This window comes from Coregonus lavaretus, assembly GCF_964263955.1.
Source record: "Coregonus lavaretus genome assembly, chromosome: 20".
In the NCBI taxonomy this organism is placed as follows: Eukaryota; Metazoa; Chordata; class Actinopteri; order Salmoniformes; family Salmonidae; genus Coregonus; species Coregonus lavaretus.
In genome coordinates this window covers 21,704,441-21,723,067 of record NC_140007.1, presented here as the reverse complement: position 1 = coordinate 21,723,067, position 18,627 = coordinate 21,704,441, and the positions used below count along the sequence as shown (strand labels likewise).

The 18,627-nt window shown below is 44.0% G+C and overlaps 1 protein-coding gene across 1 annotated transcript; it reads left to right on the top strand.

Annotated features, from left to right (window-relative positions):
* Positions 1-1,612: 1,612 nt before the first annotated feature.
* LOC311147975 (myosin-3-like) lies at positions 1,613-18,450 on the top strand (the record flags this gene model as incomplete). Its single annotated transcript, XM_084184839.1, has 42 exons — positions 1,613-1,712; positions 1,912-2,015; positions 3,213-3,356; positions 3,663-3,819; positions 3,995-4,022; positions 4,374-4,467; positions 5,034-5,126; positions 5,251-5,314; positions 5,432-5,530; positions 5,670-5,773; positions 5,948-6,086; positions 6,208-6,326; positions 6,453-6,602; positions 6,745-6,915; positions 7,027-7,206; positions 7,332-7,464; positions 7,557-7,633; positions 8,074-8,161; positions 8,290-8,407; positions 8,718-8,841; positions 9,067-9,203; positions 10,208-10,463; positions 10,648-10,890; positions 11,104-11,280; positions 11,431-11,576; positions 11,794-11,884; positions 12,162-12,551; positions 12,715-12,841; positions 12,964-13,082; positions 13,215-13,411; positions 13,542-13,725; positions 13,852-14,017; positions 14,192-14,316; positions 14,457-14,572; positions 14,697-14,889; positions 16,473-16,676; positions 16,834-16,959; positions 17,084-17,254; positions 17,551-17,655; positions 17,975-18,070; positions 18,201-18,344; positions 18,431-18,450. The coding sequence occupies 42 exons, from the start codon at positions 1,613-1,615 to the stop codon at positions 18,440-18,442; spliced, it is 5,811 nt and encodes a 1,936-aa protein (XP_084040965.1). The 3' UTR covers positions 18,443-18,450.
* Between the last annotated feature and the right edge of the window lie 177 nt (positions 18,451-18,627).

The window sequence follows — 18,627 nt, the reverse complement described above, 5'->3', positions numbered from 1 at the left end:
TATTCCTGACATCCTTGGAGAGCTCTTTGGTCTTGGCCATGGTGGAGAGTTTGGAATCTGATTGATTGATTGCTTCTGTGGACAGGTGTCTTTTATACAGGTAACAAACTGAGATTAGGAGCACTCCCTTTAAGAATGTGCTCCTAATCTCAGCTCGTTACCTGCACCTGGGAGCCAGAAATCTTTCTGATTGAGAGGGGGTCAAATACTTATTTCCCTCATTAAAATGTAAATCAATTCATAACATTTTTGACATGCGTTTTCCTTGATTTTTTTGTTGTTATTCTGTATCTCACTGTTCAAATAAACCTACCATTAACATTATAGACTGATCATTTCTTTGTCAGTGGGCAAACGTACAAAATCAGCAGGGGATCAAATACTTTTTTCCCTCACTGTATGAAAAATATAGATGAAAACTCTCTTGGTAAATAGTGTGGTCTACAGCTTATCATAAGATACTCTACCTCAGGCGAGCAAAACCTTGAGAATTAACAAGCTCCTTAAGTGCTGATAGGCACGCCTACCATCCAACATTACAGTCATCCCCCTTTTCATTGACCTATAGCCTTGTCCATTCCTATTTGAAAACCAAATGGTATCATTATGGTCATGAATTGTCTTTATTGTACAGATTTGATAAAAAATGAATGCCACTTGTAGTCCAGGTCAATCACTATATGATTTGGTGGGGAACTTTAATCTGTAACATGGAACATCTTGACAGGCTATATTTTCTAATTGCCACAACAGTCACAGTCATCTTCTGAAGCTCATACCAAATACATTGTGCACCAGGCAGGAACACTAAACTCCCTGACCCACTAGACACATTTCACCATGTCATTGGATTTAGGGTAAAAGTTGGGTGTTAAAAAATAGGACAATTCCCTTACTTTGATTTTTTCTCATCTTTTTTCCACAAATCACATTGATTTTTTGGGGTTGAAATTACGTGGAAACAGCCTTGATTCAATCAGTTTTTGCCCAGTGGGGGCCTTCTGCACATTCAGATTCAAGTTTGCTCCATAGTCAGATCTTATTATGTTTCTGATTAAAACTATCAAATTGAATGAAAACATTATGATTCATGGCATGAACAGAAAAGAACACTGCTGTTCCAATTGATTTACAGTTTAAACGTGCACATCTTCTGCACTGTTAGATGACAATGTACAGTTTATGAATGACAGAATAAAGTCAAACATTGATGTAATCCTCTGTAAAACAATGCCGTTTTAAAAATAACTGGCCTACTGTAGGTTTGAGAAGAGATAAAAATGCAGATTGCCATTCGTGACGGTCGGTGCACTTGGTCCGAGCCAATGGGCTGCTGAGGAAGGGGACACATGGGGATATCTAACATAGCTCCCCTAACCCTGACCTTGAGGAGGACAATAAAAGAGACTTTAGCGCACTAGCTAAACATTAACAGTGCGTTCAACGGTTAGTACAGCAGATGCACCAACTAACCATCATTTTATAGTAATAGGCCTATTGGTAATCACATTTTACAATTCGGCAGTTTTGAGCATGTTTTCAATGTGTTTAAGTTGCTGCTCTAATTCATTGTAGGTGCGCTGGTGCTGTTTCTTCCCTCGGAGTTGTCACCATGTCTCGCTTTAATGAAACTAAAGATTTCGGAGATGCAGCCTCGTTCCTACGTCTCACCAACTTGGAGGCTTTGGCCGCCAGGACCCTGGCTTTTGATGGTAGGATAACTGTCAGAAACGCAAATCAGTTCAACAATTGTATTTGTCATGCCATACACTACTATCTATGGACTATATGGAAGCTGACCATGACATTTTCGACAGTTTTGCAAGTTTTGGTGGTACACTTTTTTTTTGTAAAGTTTTTGTCCCTCAGTTGTCTTCTAAATGCCCATTAAATGTCTATTATTTTGCTCAGGTACAAAACGAGTCTGGATCCCGGATGAGAAGGAGGCTTACATCGAGGTGGAAGTTAAAGAACTTGATGGTGACAAAGCCACTGTGGAGACCAAAGATGGAAGGGTTGGTAGGCTATTCATTGAAGTTGAATACAACATAATAAGGATAATTTGAGCACCTGTCCTGTAGTTAATATTGCAGAAAGTGATATCATAATACTGACTCTTCTCTTCAACACTTGTTGAAACTGACATCATTAAGTCCATGATATACAGTAGCTAAATCCAAATATACTTATCTTTGTTCTGAAGTGCATAGACTGTTATATATTTTTTTCATGAAATAGATTTGCAGACCTAATAACCTTGTATATGAAATGTTAGCACCAAAAGTTGATTATGATGTGGTACAGTAGTGCTTTAAGTCCCTTGAATTAACCCTGGTGCTTTGCTGACATTTTTTTACGTCCATTGTGGTATGGGTCAGATTGACCCGCACAGTTTAAACACACTCAAGACAGTCAATTTTGATTACATTGGAAGCTGACAGTCTACCTTGACTTCGTTGTGGTGATGGTGACCATTCTATATTACCATCTTTAGACTTCCATGTCCTCTCTTCTCTGGATGATGGTTGTTGCATGCTCTCTCTCTCATCTGGTGGAGGGGATGGTATGACAGACACCTCCTCTGAATCCTCTTCACCAAAGAAAATTTACAATCTGGATCATCAACAGCATTGTCCTCTATCTCTGAAATGGCCTCTGTCTCTGAAACCTCTTCTTCTATTTCACTGTCACAGTCCAGAATTTGTGATAAGGCTTCATTGACTGAAAATCTTTAGGAGCTCGTTTTTGAGTGTCTGTGTCAGAGATCTGCTGCTCTTGCACTGAGAAGGAGAAGCTTGGGAAAGCTCCTTTTCACCCGAACATAATTATACAAGTGCAACCAGAACCAGTCAAAACAAAATACATCAAAGACATTTGTTTATTTTGGACCTGTGCAAATATCTATACACATGAAAGCCACCAGGTCAAAATAACCCACAACATCATGTTTGTATACAAAATCTACACAGACATTCCACAACACATCAGTGTGTCCACATTTTGCAGTTAGGTTCATGACCCTAAAGGAGGAAAACTCATTTAATTTCATGGAGAAAAAGAGAGGTTAACTAGTATTTTAGACAACTCCAAAGTGGAAATGGGTCAAATTGACCTGCAACATAATAGGAGGGTTAAGTGATATATCATCACCTACCTACTGTATGAATTGACTACAGACTTACACTGTTGTTTTTTCCCCCTCTCTCCCTAAGACTTTGGTTGTGAAGGAGGATGACATTCAGCAGACGAACCCTCCGAAGTTTGACATGATTGAGGACATGGCCATGCTGACCAACCTCAATGAAGCCTCTGTGCTTTTCAACCTCACTAGGCGCTACAGTATGTGGATGATCTATGTGAGTCACGGTTCTGTACATCACACCATAGAGGGGAGGATAAACTGAGGCTATTCTGAACCAGTGAGACTCTCCCTGTGTCTCTCACTCTATATGTGGCGTATTTATTTTTGTGTTTCACAAAACTTTTACCTTTTATTTATTTCATTTCCTTTCTGTTTAACTCCCTCTCTCCTTGTTTGTATCTCTCACACAACCACATTTTCTGTCATCTCTTTCTCTCTTTTCTCTCTCTCTCTCTCTCTCTCTCTCTCTCGCTTTCTGTCTCTGTCTCTCTCTTTCTCTCTCATCTCTCTAACGCTGCAGACCTACTCTGGGTTGTTCTGTGTGACAATCAACCCATATAAGTATCTTCCTGTCTATTCGTCTGATGTGATCGCTGCCTACAAAGGCAAGAGGCGCAATGAGACCCCGCCCCATATCTACGCCATCGCTGACAACGCCTACAGTGATATGTTGCGCAGTAAGTCTCAACCAATACAGTCTTTGGTCTCAATACACACTCTAAACATAGAAGCTGTGTCATGTTGGAATTAAGAATCCATGTTCTACATTTAGATCAAATATGTTCAGTGCTTACACAATGCCTAAAAATACTTATTTTTCTGCTAACTCTGGGCAATATGTTCTCTTAATAGATCGTGAGAATCAATCCATGCTTATCACGTAAGTCAAAGCCCTGCTCTATTCTAATGCTGCCATTAGATTGACACAGCTGTGTTTGTTTTCAAATTACTGAAAAATGTGTTTTCTACAAATTCTAATGAATTGTTACAATTCACCCAAAAAGCATAGAATTCATACTCCCTCCAAAAGCATTTAGTTGGCACTTAGAATTTTTTTCATTTACTTATTATTTAGGTTTCGTCTTCCCTTCCAGGGATCTCTTGCATTATAGTATTTACTGTGCTGATGGAAACAGTTCATTTTTGTCACTCTTGTCAGAGTGAGGTACATACATTTTTCCTTATAATTATGTTGATTTTTTTCAAATACATTTTTGTCTACCACTCCCAGCGGAGAATCCGGTGCTGGCAAAACAGTCAACACGAAACGTGTAATTCAGTATTTTGCCATTGTAGCAGCCCTGGGTGATGCAGCCAAGAAAGGAGTAAGGCAGAGAGCTTCCCAGATTTGAACATTCCCCCACCCTTTTTTCAACCCAATCCCTTTTTCATCTTTCATTATTTTTTTCATTTTGTTTATTTTTTGACAGACTTGTTATATTTTGACAATTTGATAACTACTGGTTGTGTGTATTTGACCTATAGGTAGCCTAAAGTTTTCCCCCTGGCTTTCCCTGGTTTGCAAACCAAAGAGTTACCTTTGTCGTTTGTCTCCCTGATCCTGCAGACTTCCTTGTCCCAAAACATGCCTGTTTTTCATGATTCCTTTTTATTCCATTATTTTCTCCCTACTTTCCCCAGTTACTTTTTGCAAATGTCTTTTTATTGTAACATCTAAGTTGATACCCTATTTTGGTTTTTGACTTTTTCCCAGATGTTTTTATCCTCCTTCCATCACATTATTCCTATTTGGAAGTCAATTTCTCCCCCCGCTAATACATTCTCTCTTCACATGCCAATCAGTGAGCAAAATCACCTTGTGCTTTCCTTAAAATCATGTTGCCAGCCTTACAGCAATTGGCATCAAGTCACTCACCTTTTACTTCCCCAGGGTACCTTAGAGGACCAGATCATTGCGGCTAACCCAGCCATGGAGGCTTTTGGTAATGCCAAAACACTGAGGAACGACAACTCCTCCCGATTTGTGAGTGTCACATCATTTATCACTACATAGATTGGCTTAACATCTCTTCTGAGTAGAATGGATAAGAATGTGTTTGTGTTTGTGTCTCTCTCTTTCTCTTCTCTTCTCTTCTCTCTCGTCTCAGGGCAAGTTCGTCAGGATCCACTTTGGTCCTACAGGGAAACTGGCCTCTGCTGATATTGACATATGTAAGCTGTCTGACATCACACCATGTAGAATTTAGTTTTTCACATCCAACAGTTGTCACATCCAACAGTTATCCTCCAAGCCAATGCAAACCTCCTCTCCACTGTCACCCTTTGTAGATCTTCTGGAGAAGTCCAGAGTGGTCTTTCAGCAGCCTGGAGAGAGGAGCTACCATATCTACTACCAGATATTATCTCACAAGAAACCAGAGCTTCAAGGTATGGGAAGGCTACATACAAGGGCATATTTAGCAATGGATGCATTAAATGAGTAATAGCTATCCCAATAGTTTTATCAGTTCAGAGTTCTCCAAGTGCCCCATGCCTTTAACAGGATGTCTTCTCGTTGATCTTCCAGACATGTTGTTGATTTCCACCAATCCCTTCGACTACCACTTTTGCTCCCAGGGTGTGACAACAGTGGAGAACATGAATGACGAAGAGGAACTGTTGGCCACAGATGTAAGCTCTGCCTCTTTCTACGAATGCTCTTTCCTTCCCTCTGTTTTCTATGTTGAGTTCCATCTCTATTGTGTGTCTCTCTCTATCCGTTTGTTGTTTTCATTTTCTGTGCTCCCTGTCTGTTTTCTCCTAACTCTCTAGTCTGTCTCTTTCCCTCCCTGACCCCTCCCTCAGCATGCTATGGACAGTCTGTGCTTCACTCCTGAGGAGAAGTATGGCTGCTATAAAATAGTGGGGGCCATCATGCACTTTGGCAACATGAAGTTCAAGACGGTTCAGAGAGAGGAGCAAGCAGAAGCTGACGGCACTGAAAGTGAGTCCCCTTTTCCATTTACTTCATGAAAAATGAATATAATATATTTACTCTCTTAACAGTGTCAATATAAAACACCACCCAATACATACATTGTGTATGCATGTGCTTTGCTCTTCAGGTGCTGACAAAGCCTCCTACCTGATGGGAATCAGTTCAGCTGACCTCGTCAAAGGACTGCTGCACCCTCGGGTCAAAGTGGGGAACGAGTACATCATCAAGGGCCAGACTGTTGAGCAGGTGAGCTCCCTTTCTCTGTCTCCGTAGAACAACTGTAGAACAAGAAGGTATTATTCACATTGCCAATATTGTTTTCTGAGTAAAGTCGGTGATATACTGTAACAGCTGTATGTTTCCTTTGTGTAGGTGAACTATTCAGTTGGAGCTCTAGCCAAATCCACCTACGACCGCATGTTCAAGTGGATGGTGGGCCGGATTAACAAGAGCCTCTACACGTCCCTGCCTCGCCAGTTCTTCATCGGTGTGCTGGACATTGCAGGGTTTGAGATCTTCGAGGTAGGCCTACACATTATAAAGCCAAGCCTGCTTCTGAACAAACTCTGCATTTGATATGGTCTTTCTCCAGACTGTTTCAGCTCATAAACCTATCTTTCTTTTCTATCCCCCCTTCCCTCTATCTCTCCGTTCTCCCCTCAAGTTCAACAACTTTGAGCAGCTGTGCATCAACTTTACCAATGAGAAACTGCAACAGTATTTCAACCACCACATGTTCATCCTGGAGCAGGAGGAGTATAAGAGGGAGGGTATTGAGTGGACCTTCATCGACTTTGGCCTGGATCTACAAGCCTGTATCAACCTCATAGAGAAGGTATGTGGCTGTTGTCTCAGCCATTCAAATAAGGAGCTAGAGCTGAAGGAACTGCCAATGTTGGGGGTTGTATCTGTGTGTGATATTATACTGTATGTATGTTTCCTGCAGTCCATGGGCATACTGTCCATCCTGGAGGAAGATTGCATGTTTCCAAAGGCCACTGATATCAGCTTTAAGACCAAGCTGTATGACAACCATGTGGGCAAGTCTCCCAACTTCCTCAAGCCACGGCCTGACAAGAAACGCAAATATGAGACCCACTTTGAGCTGGTGCACTATGCTGGAGTGGTAAGTGATCCAGTCTGTGCTGTTGTGTGTGTGGAATGGGTGTGTTTCTACCCACTGTTCATTTGAAACATTTACTTTTATACAAATCTATTGGATGTCGTCATTGACCCTCCCTCTCACTCCAGGTACCATACAACATCAGTGGATGGCTGGACAAAAACAAAGACCCCTTAAATGAGACAATAGTTACCTGTTTCCAGAAGTCATCTAATAAACTGTTCGCAAGCCTCTTTGAGAACTTCATCAGTAGTGATGCAGGTATTGACAACTTTATATCTTCACATATCTGAACGTGAAACTACAGTAAATGGGGAAATTAAGTACTCATGATCTACGTTTTGACCTTCCAGCTGCTGATCCAAAGACCGAGGCCAAAGGGAAGAGGAGGAAAGGGGCCTCCTTCCAGACTGTGTCACAGCTTCACAAGGTGTGTTAGAGTGAGGTAGACTCAGACGGGCATTACGAGAGTGTGTCTAAGTGTCTGTTGTATTGTTTAGTAAAGACCAGAAGAAGGGAAGGATTTAAATCTCTGTTGTTTTCCTGAGTCACGATGACGTGCCTGAGTTGAGAGGGAAGTAGTTAAGACTTGCAGTGATGTTTAGGTAACTCAACTCATGAACATCACTTTAAGTCTGTGCTACATCCACTCTTTCATGCCTCTGACTGAGAACGAGGATGAGGTAAGACACACCTTGGAGAAGAGCACCCACACTTCTTTAATGTAATGTTCCCTCAACACATTATGTTGTTTTAGGTGAGGTATAGGATTGGATCAAAAGGATTTGTGGGATTTATCCAGTAAGACACTTTTACTTGCTCATTGAATTGTAAATCATATCCACTTTCTGCTAATCTGCCCATTTGCAGGAAAATCTGAACAAACTGATGGCCAACCTACGCAGCACCCAGCCTCACTTTGTGCGTTGCATTATCCCGAATGAGTCAAAGACTCCAGGTAATGGATTATGATGATGACGTATCTAAAGCTTTAATACAACTGACTTCACCTTGTCACCGTTGGCTCCATCTCTGATGCTAGGTGTCTCAGTGCTGTAAGATTGATTATTTCTGTCTTTATCCAAGGGGGCATGGACCCATTCCAGGTCCTCCACCAGTTGCGGTGTAACGGAGTACTGGAGGGAATCCGTATCTGTAGGAAGGGCTTCCCTAACCGGATCCTATATGCAGAGTTCAAACAACGGTGGGCACAGCACCTCTCTGGACAATGTAGAACCTTAACATACAGAGACACAAAGGCTGCGTTTAGACAGGCAGCCCAATTCTGATCTTTTTGTCACTAATTGGTCTTTTGACCAATCAGATCAGCTCTGAAAAATATATGATGTGAAAAGATCTGATGTGATTGGTCAAAAGACCAATTTGTGGAAAGAAATATCAGAATTGGGCTGCCATTGTGAACTCAGCAAAACACGAGTGTGCCATCTCATTATCAAAATGGCAATAATGTGCAGAATAAATGTTTTCCCTGCTGTGTGTTCTGTCCTGTGCAGCTATCGTATCCTGAACCCCATGGCGATCCCAGAGGACTCCTTTGTGGACAGCAGGAAGGCTGTGGAGAAGCTGCTGGGCTCCCTGGACATCGACCACACCCAGTACAAGTTTGGAAACACCAAGGTGGAGACTGTATGACTGGCACTAGTGCACCTGGATGAGTTTGCAGCTGAGAGATAGCCTTATGTTTTGAGATCTCATCTCCAGGTGTCCCTTGTGTTGGGGCTGAAGCTTATAGAATGGCCACTCCTCATCGGTTGTTGACAGAAACAGACAGTATGTTAATGTGTATTGGGGCAGACTTAGAGAGAGAAACTATAACTGACAGTATGGTTTGGGTGTCCTCAGGTGTTTTTCAAGGCAGGGCTGCTGGGCCTGCTGGAGGACATGAGGGATGAAAGGCTGTCGGAGATCCTAACCATGCTGCAGGCTATGCTTCGGGGCAAACTCATGAGGATGGAGAGACGCAAGATGATGCACGAGAGGTAGGGAGCACAAGTCAGGCGGTTCCACTGGGACTGCTGTGTCTTGAGTTTTCAGGCCCAACCCAAAACATTTTATTGACAAGGTTATTTAGTAGTGTTTTGTATGGGAACTCTGTGGGTTAGTGTGTGTATTTGCCCCCAGGTTTGTTGGTATGTACGTGGAATGTATAGAGTGTGGCGAGCGTGTGTCAGCACTTGCTTGCTTTACATTGTGTGTGTGGTCTCGGTGGAAATAGCCCGTTATAACCTCCGGGTGCAAATGGTGCTTACAAAAACAGGAGGGGTTGACACATGGCCCTTAAAGAGCAGTAACAGCAGCTGTCATGTCCTCCAGCCCAGCCTCGTATTAATAATAACCCATTCTCCCCCGGCCCCCTTTGTCCATGGAGCCTCCACATAGCTGGAATAACTGGTCAGGTGATAAGGGATTAAGTCTTAGGTTTCACAGTGGGCTGGAGTTTCAGATAAAAAGGACCTCTACCTGACCTTTGTCTCTGCCTTGCTTTGCCAGGGATTCACTATTGATTTATTTCCCCGACTGGAATGCTTGCTGTGTCATAGCACCCGCTATTGTAAAGCAAATGAGACAATGTCCTGCGCTCGCCAGGCCATATTTGGGAAGCAGGGCACACACAGATCTAATTTAGAACAGAGGAGGAAGGGAGGAATCTGGACCACACCACCAGCCCACCAACATGACCAGTTGATTGGACACATGACAGGGAAGTGTAAGGGTGGAAAGCCATAGGACAAAGAATTCTAGCTACCTTTATAGTCTACTGCTTTACAGCCGATTTCCAAAAAGTTCTACTAATACACACTTTAAATGTGTTATCCTCTCACTTCTCTATCGCTAATCAAATCAGGCATATGTTGAAGTATTTTCCCTTTCCTTAGTACAGTCTCAAAGGTCATTCGGAAAACACCACTTAGTGCACACAAAAATCATTCCCCTCTGTTCACCCCTGTGTAAACCTGAATTACTTCCCCCTCTAACTCCACAGAGAGGCTCTAGAGGTGATCCAGTGGAACATCCGGGCGTTTGCAGCGGTGAAGAACTGGCCATGGATGATGCTGTTCTTCAAGCTCAGGCCTCTCCTGAGGAGCGCCACGGCCGAGAAGGAGCTGGCCGCCCTCAAGGAGGAGTTTGCCAAGCTGAAGGAGGCGTTTGACAAGTCGGAGGCCAAGCGCAAGGAGGTGGAGGAGAGACAGGTGGCCCTGATCCAGGAGAAGAATGACCTGGCCCTGCAGCTGCAGGCAGTGAGTCTTTACTGTAGGATAAGGATCAATGAGACAGGATTAGGAAAGATGAAGACAATATGATCAGACAAGATAAATGTAGACTTAATAAGATTATACCAGAAACGATTAGGCAATAAATCAAGATAAGTGATGCTAAGAGGAAGTACTAAACAGGAAATCTCTGTGTGACCCCTGACCCCAGGAGCAGGACAACCTAGCGGATGCAGAGGACCGCTGTGACCTGCTGATCAAGGCCAAACTGCAGCTGGAGGCCAAGGTCAAAGAACTGATGGAGAGACTGGAGGATGAGGAGGAGATGAACGCCAGCCTGACTGCCAAGAAACGCAAGCTGGAGGAGGAGTATGCAGAGCTGAAGAAGGATATCGACGACCTGGAGATCACCCTGGCCAAGGTGGAGAAGGAGAGACATGCCACGGAGAACAAGGTGAGCAGGGGAATGGTGGCTTACTGCCTGCAGAGACATTATTCAGCATTCCTGTAAACCTCTTGGTGTTACCTGGGCAGTCAATTTACTGTACTGTGTATATATTATAGTATATTTTAGAGATTATTTCTCACATTGCTGGTATATTTCCTTCCTTTGCTTCTGATATTTGATATTTATACCACATTGTTTGTTCCCCCTGTCTTTCCTCAGGTGAAGAACCTGATGGAGGAGATGGGTGTTCTGGACGAGTCCATCCTGAGCCTGACCAAAGAGAAGGCGGCTCTGCAGGAGGCCCACCAGCAGGCCCTGACTGACCTGCAGGTCGAGGAGGACAAGGTCAACATGCTGAGCAAGGCCAAGGTCAAGCTGGAGCAGCAAGTGGACGATGTGAGTAAAGGGGCATGAAAAATACACACCTCACCTCATACAGTAGCCTAACTATCTCCTTAGTTAAGTACATAGCGTCTGTCCCATTCATTAAAATGGTCCTGATATGATATCTTATACTGATGTAAACCCCCCCCCCCCCACCCCAAGTTGGAAGGTTCCTTGGAGCAGGAGAAGAAGGTGCGTATGGATCTGGAGCGGGTCAAGCGTAAGCTGGAGGGGGATCTGAAGCTGTCCATGGAGTCTGTCATGGACCTGGAGAATGACAAGCAGCAGCTGGAGGAGAAACTCAAGAAGTGAGAATCATCTCTTCAATCTGTTAGTTAATAAGGCCTTTATAAGTGGTCTGTGAGATCATTGTTAGCTGACCAAGTATAAATAAACGATTTACTGACTGTCAATTAGTCTGCAAATGAATTACTTATCAGCATTTACAGAGAACAATGTTTATCCATGTTAAATCTTTTTTGTACTGTATATTCCTCTGACTCCTCACTATCTCCTCCCGAACAGAAAAGACTTTGAAATGAGTCAGTTCAGTTCGAAGGTGGAAGATGAGCAAGCCCTAGTCATTCAACTCCAAAAGAAAATAAAGGAATTGCAAGTATGTCTATCTATGTGTCTCTATAAAAATAAGATTTTAAAAACCGCATTGTGGACCACCAGTTTTGAGACACTAAAAGCAGTCATATTAAACATGGTAGAGTATTTCCTTTGGAGTCATCTATAATGCATCACATGATCTATATACATGTATGCGTAAACAAAAACAAAGTACAGTAGATAAAAGGACATTTAGCACTTGTAAAGAAACGTCTCCATTGGAGGATAAGGTATGTTACCAAATTGCTAATGTAAATGTTCCCCTGCCTCTCCCTCAGACTCGTATCGAGGAGGTGGAGGAGGAGTTGGAGGCGGAGAGAGTGTGGAGGACCAAGGCAGAGAAGCAGCGTGGCGACGTGTCCCGGGAGCTGGAGGAACTGAGTGAGAGACTGGAGGAGGCGGGCGGGGCCTCGGCCGCCCAGATCGCCATGAACAAGAAGCGCGAGCAGGACTTCCTGAAGATGCGGAGAGACTTGGAGGAGGCGGGGCTTCACCACGAGGCCACAGCGACCGCCCTGAGGAGGAAGCACGCTGACAGCGTGGCGGAGCTGGGCGAGCAGATTGATATGCTACAGCGCGTCAAACAGAAGCTGGAGAAGGAGAAGGCGGAGTACAGGATGGAAGCAGAGGACCTGGCCTCTAACCTGGAGCACCTCTCCAAGGCCAAGGTGAGAGGGAGAGAGGGTTCGTCTGGTCACTGAGATGTGACGATCTCCTCAGTGTCCTACACACAAGGCTAGTTGGGATGGCCTGAATTGCAACAGTATGAGAAGTTAGAATACATTACATAACACTCAGTATTTTCTAAGGCAGAGTTTTGCTTGATAACAGGCTACCACAGAGAAGATGTGTCATCTGTATGAGGACCAGATGAACGAGGCCCGGGCCAAAGCAGAGGAGCTCCAGAGACAGCTGACTGACATCAGCAACCAGAGAGCCTGCGCTGTCACAGAGAGCTGTAAGGGTCACACGGGCCACGGCACGGCATGACATGACAGAAGGTTAACTGACCTTGGGAAGCTTACCAAACGTATCTCTCTCTGTCTCTCTCTCTGTCTCTCTCTCTCTGTGTGTGTGTAGCTGAGTACAGCCGTAGGCTGGAGGAGCGGGAGGCTATGGTCAGTCAGCTACAGCGCACCAAGATCTCCTTCAGCCAGAACACTGAGGAACTAAAGAAACAGCTGGAGGAGGAGAACAAGGTCAGAGGTCACACTTAAGTCAAACATTAAGTGATCAACCTGATATGTAAAAATACAAAAGTTTAAAGGCTTTTTCCTGTCAGACCCCATAACAAGAATATGAATGATGTGTTTCTTCCTTCTCTGTCCCAGGCTAAGAATGCCCTGGCCAATGCCCTCCAGTCCTCCAGACATGACTGTGACCTGCTGAGGGAGCAGTATGAGGAGGAGCAGGAGGCCAAGTCTGAGCTGCAGCAGGCCCTAGCCAGGGCCAACGCTGAGGTGGCTCAGTGGAGGACCAAGTATGAGATCGATGCCATCCAGAGGACTGAGGAGCTGGAGGAAGCCAAGTAAGTCTGATGCTCTCAAATGATCTGTTTGTCTACATAAATGAGAGTGAAAAAAGCTTTTGAACAAGACTCGCTTATTGCTCTTCTTTCTGAGAAAATGTCATGTTAACCCCTGACTGTGACCCTAAAGGAAGAAGCTGGCGGTGCGTCTGCAGAACACTGAAGAGGCAGTGGAGGCAACTCATGCTAAATGCTCCTCTCTGGAGAAGACCAAGCACCATCTGCAGACAGAGATCGAAGACCTGATTGTGGACCTGGAGCGCTCCAATGCTGCTGCCCTTGCCCTGGACAAGAGACAACGCAACTTTGACAAGGTAAGCAGTGAGCCCATACGCATTAGTAGTTAGTAAGTTGTCAAAAGAAGGATTTCCACATTTGCATGACAACCCAAGAGCACAATAAATAATAAACATGAGTACTGACAATGTAAAATGCTGCAGGTGCTGTCAGAGTGGAGGCAGAAGTATGAGGATTGCCAGTCGGCACTGGAGAGCTCTCAGAAGGAGTCTCGCAGCCTGAGCACTGAACTCTTCAAGCTGAAGAACTCCTACGAGGAGGCCATAGACCACCTGGAGACAATCAAACGGGAAAACAAGAACCTGCAAGGTAAACACTGTTCTAAATAATACCAATAAACCATTGTCGTTTGAGGGACGAGCGTGGTTGTAGGAGTGACGCCACCTATCATAAGACAATGCTAATAAACATCACAAGAGTGAACACAAAGGCCTCTATCTAACCCTAACGCTATCTAACCCATAGTGTAATTTGTTTCCCCAGAGGAGATAGCTGACCTAGCTGACCAGATCAGCCAGGGTGGGAAGACCATCCACGAGCTGGAAAGGATGAAGAAGGTTCTGGATGTCGAGAAGAGTGACATCAAGGCTGCTCTGGAGGAAGCTGAGGTGAGCACGCAGAACTGACTGTGGTTGGAAAGTGTCTATTCTTACCACAAGGGTACAAAGAGATGATCTGACAGGGGTGTTAAGTTGGTGTGACCCTGTAACTCAGCTAAATGTGACACTGTTCTATTGCTCTGATTCAGGGCACCCTTGAGCATGAGGAGAGCAAGACCCTACGTGTCCAACTGGAGCTGAACCAGTTCAAGTCTGAGGTCGACAGGAAGATAGCCGAAAAGGACGAGGAAATTGATAACCTCCGGTAAGGACTCATGATCCATGATAGTTTTCCAGTATGCTTTTAAAATGAGCACAGATTGGTCATTATTTATGATGGTGTTTTAGGCTCCTCTCTCTAAGCAGCCCATTTGTCACTTTCCCTGCAGCCGGAACCACCAGCGCTCCCTGGAGTCCCTGCAGACAACCCTGGAGGCTGAGGCCAGGTCCAGGAACGAGGCGGTACGGCTGAAGAAGAAGATGGAGGGAGACATGAACGAGATGGAGGTCCAGCTGAACCATGCCAACCGCCATGCTGCCGAGTCCCAGAGACTACTTCGCCAGCTGCAGGGCCAGATCAAGGCCAGTGGAGCACTAACACAATTCATGCTTTTAAACGATCAACATTGTCATAGATTTTTCACACAAACAACACGTATAAGGAAACACAATTCATATTTAGGGCAGATATTTAACATTTTAGACATTTAGCAGATGCTTATCCAGAGCGACTTACAATTAGTGAATTCATCCTAAGATAGGTGAGACAACAAGTGTTGGAGTAGTGAACTACATGTAGTTCAGCTAGTAATTTAACTACATTTTGCAGTAGCGTGGTGGAAGTTGACAGTGGTGGAAAAGGACTCAATTGTCATACTTGAGTAAAAATAAAGATACCTTAATATAAATTGACTCAAGTGAAAGTCACCCAGTAAAATATGACTGGAGTAAAAGTCTAAAAGTATCTTATTTTAATCATTAAGAGTCTAATGACGCACCCGTGTGTCAATCTAAGTAACATAATAAAGAAAAGTTAGATATCCGTTTTTTTGCAAGGGCTGCGTCTCAATCCACCGCATCCGCCTATGTCAGCCTTCCGCATCTGCGGTGGAAGGTGTCCGAGCTACAGCGGTGTTTGTCAGACCATGAGACATCCCAAAAAAACGTCTTCTCACAAAAACGTCTGTAGTGTCCGAACTCTATGGAAAGGGGAGACTCTCACAAACACGATGGTGTTCTCCATTTTGCTCTACGACTCCCACAAGTGTCACAGGACTCGGGTGAATGTAACCCATACAAACAAATGGAAGTATGGAGGTAGTTTTGTGTCAAAAAATATATACATATTTCCTGAGCTTTGCTATATCTCTTAGATATAGAACAGCCACTTCAAAACCTTATTCCTTAGGATACTATCTTTTTTGTCATTTATGAATGTGTTAATCAATGTGATTCTATGGGCTAAGGCCAAATTGAATATTTTATATATATTATTTTTATTTTATTTTATTTTTATACCTGGTATGACCATCTAACCCCCCCCCCCCCCCCCCCAAACGGCTTAGACTTGCTATACATCAAACTCCTTAAATTACGCAAACCAGATGGGGGGGGGGCAGATGGACAGATGGACACACCCCAACACTAATTTACAAACACAGTATTTGTGTTTAGTGAGTCCGCCAGATCAGAAGCATTAGGGATGACGAAACTTTATATTGATAGGTGCGTGAATTGGACAATATTGCTGTCCTGTCTGAGCATTCGAAATGTAACGAGTACCGTACTTTTGGGTGTCAGGGAAAACCGTATGGGAGTAAAAAGTACATATCCCAACTTATATGTATGGGAGTAAAAGTTGTCAAAAATATAAATAGTAAAGTACAGACCCCCATAAAAACGACTTAAGTAGTACTTTAAAGTATTTTCAATTAAGTACTTTACACCACTGGTAATTGAACTCAATTCAAATCTAGGTAGTATTTTCAGTAGTTTGTTACTTTTTTGCCATGTAGCGGTGTAGCTAACTACTGGAACTACACACCACCTTTTTTGCCAAAAAACTAAAGAACAAATGTGTGAAGTAGGCAATAATTATATAAATCATTATTAATAAACCATTTGTTCAGTGACCATTAACCACTGTTGTCTGATGGGGTCTACAGGACCTCCAGTTGGAGCTGGACGACCGCATCCACCAGAATGAGGAGCTGAAGGAGCAGTGGGGCCTGACGGAGCGCAGGAACAACCTGCTGGTGGCCGAGGTGGAGGAGCTATGCACAGTGGTGGAGCAGACCGACCGCGGACGCAAGATGGCCGAACATGAGCTGCTGGAGGCCACTGAGAGAGTCAACCTGCTGCATGCCCAGGTAGGAGACGCCTCAGGGGGCTGGCTGGTTAGGGCATGGGATGGATGAGAGGAAGAAAGGTTTGAAGGATGTACAATGTGACAGGATTGTTTGATATATCTTAGCCACACAGAAACCATATTTAGCTATTTATTTTATGAACCTTCTGCTTGAACAGAACACAAGCCTGATCAATCATAAGAAGAAGCTGGAGAGTGACCTGTCCATGATGGCTGGGGAGGTGGACGAGGCAGGACAGGAGTGCCGTAATACAGAGGAAAAGGCCAAGAAGGCCATCACAGATGTACGTTACCAAGACAGTGAACCCCTGATCTCACAATATTCAACGCTTTAATTGTGTGTTGGGGCAACCAATCCAGTCCATTTTGAAACTATGGTTTTGATATTCCCTCTCATCTCCTATCCAGGCGGCCATGATGGCAGAGGAGCTGAAGAAGGAGCAGGACACCAGCTCTCACCTGGAGAGGATGAAGAAGAACATGGAGCAGACCATCAAGGACCTACAGCTCCGGCTGGACGAGGCCGAGCAGATTGCCCTCAAAGGAGGGAAGAAACAGATCCAGAAGCTGGAGATCAGGGTGAGGGTCACATTAAAGCGAATAAGGCCATACAAATTCAATTAAATGTTTACCGGGTGGCCCTCTTCACTTTTCCCCAAAAAAATAATCTGAAAATGTTTAATGTTTTACTGAAAAATTGAAGTTAGAGCAAAAATAATGTCCTCTATGCCTTTTTTAGCCTCTCCAAGAGGCTCACTTTTCAAAAAATGAAATCCGTTAAACATGTAATAAAATGTATATGGGAGTAATGGAATTCACACAGCACAAAATGGACATCAATGAATGGCTAACTGACCAACCTCTGCAACCCACAGGTGAGGGATCTGGAGAGTGAGCTGTTGTGTGAGCAGAAGAAGAGCGAAGAGTTTGAGAAGGGAGTACGCAGATATGAGAGAAGGGTTAAGGAGCTCTCCTACCAGGTAAACAACCACAGCAGTCAGTGCCAACCAGTGGAGGCTGCTGAGGGGAGGACGGCTCATAATAATGGCTGGAATGGAGTGAATAGTATCAAACACGTGCTGGATACCATTCCAGCCATTATTATGAGCCGTTCTTCCCTCCGCAGCCTTCACTGGTGCCCACCTACACAGTACCCCTTTCATAGCAAGTCATTGTAGTTGAACCAGAACAACAAAATAAGTTATGGACCACTTTCCCTGCATCAACAGATGATTGAGGACAATTAAGGTAGTAGAGGCCTTTACAGTCCATTATTGAGTGTTTTTGCTGTTTGTTTAGACTGAGGAGGACAGGAAGACCCTGCTGAGGATGCAAGAGCTCATTGACAAGCTGCAGGCTAAGGTCAAGAGCTACAAGAGGCAGGCTGAGGAGGCGGTGAGTATTATAGGTTTTCCCTTCAGTCGCACACAACAGCCCATCAGAACCAACAATCTCTTACAATTATTGAACAATACGTTGACAGAATACTTTGTAATATTAAATATTTTCCCTCTCTCCCCACAAGGAGGAGCAGGTGAACTATAACGCCACGAAGTACAGGAAGAAGGTTCATGAGCTGGATAATGCCGAGGAGAGGGCAGACATGGCTGAGACTCAGGTCAACAAACTGCGTGTGGCTGTGCGCACCCGGGACCCAGGGCCAGCCAAGGTGAGCCCTGATTTCAGTTTAGTTAAATCCACTCTATAATACGTTTATGTCCATGGATAGCGCTTCAACCTTACTTGTCTTTTCAGATTGCAGAATGAAATGGAAGCCTGGTAGTGTTCCTGTACAAAACTCTTTCAGATGACTGCAATGTGTGTTAAAGGTCCAATGCAGCCGTTATCTCAATGTCAAATCCTTTCTGGATAAAAATGTAGTACCTTACTGTGATTGTTTTCAATTCAAATGGTCAGGCTCTTAGCAAAGAACAATTTCTCAAGAAATCATT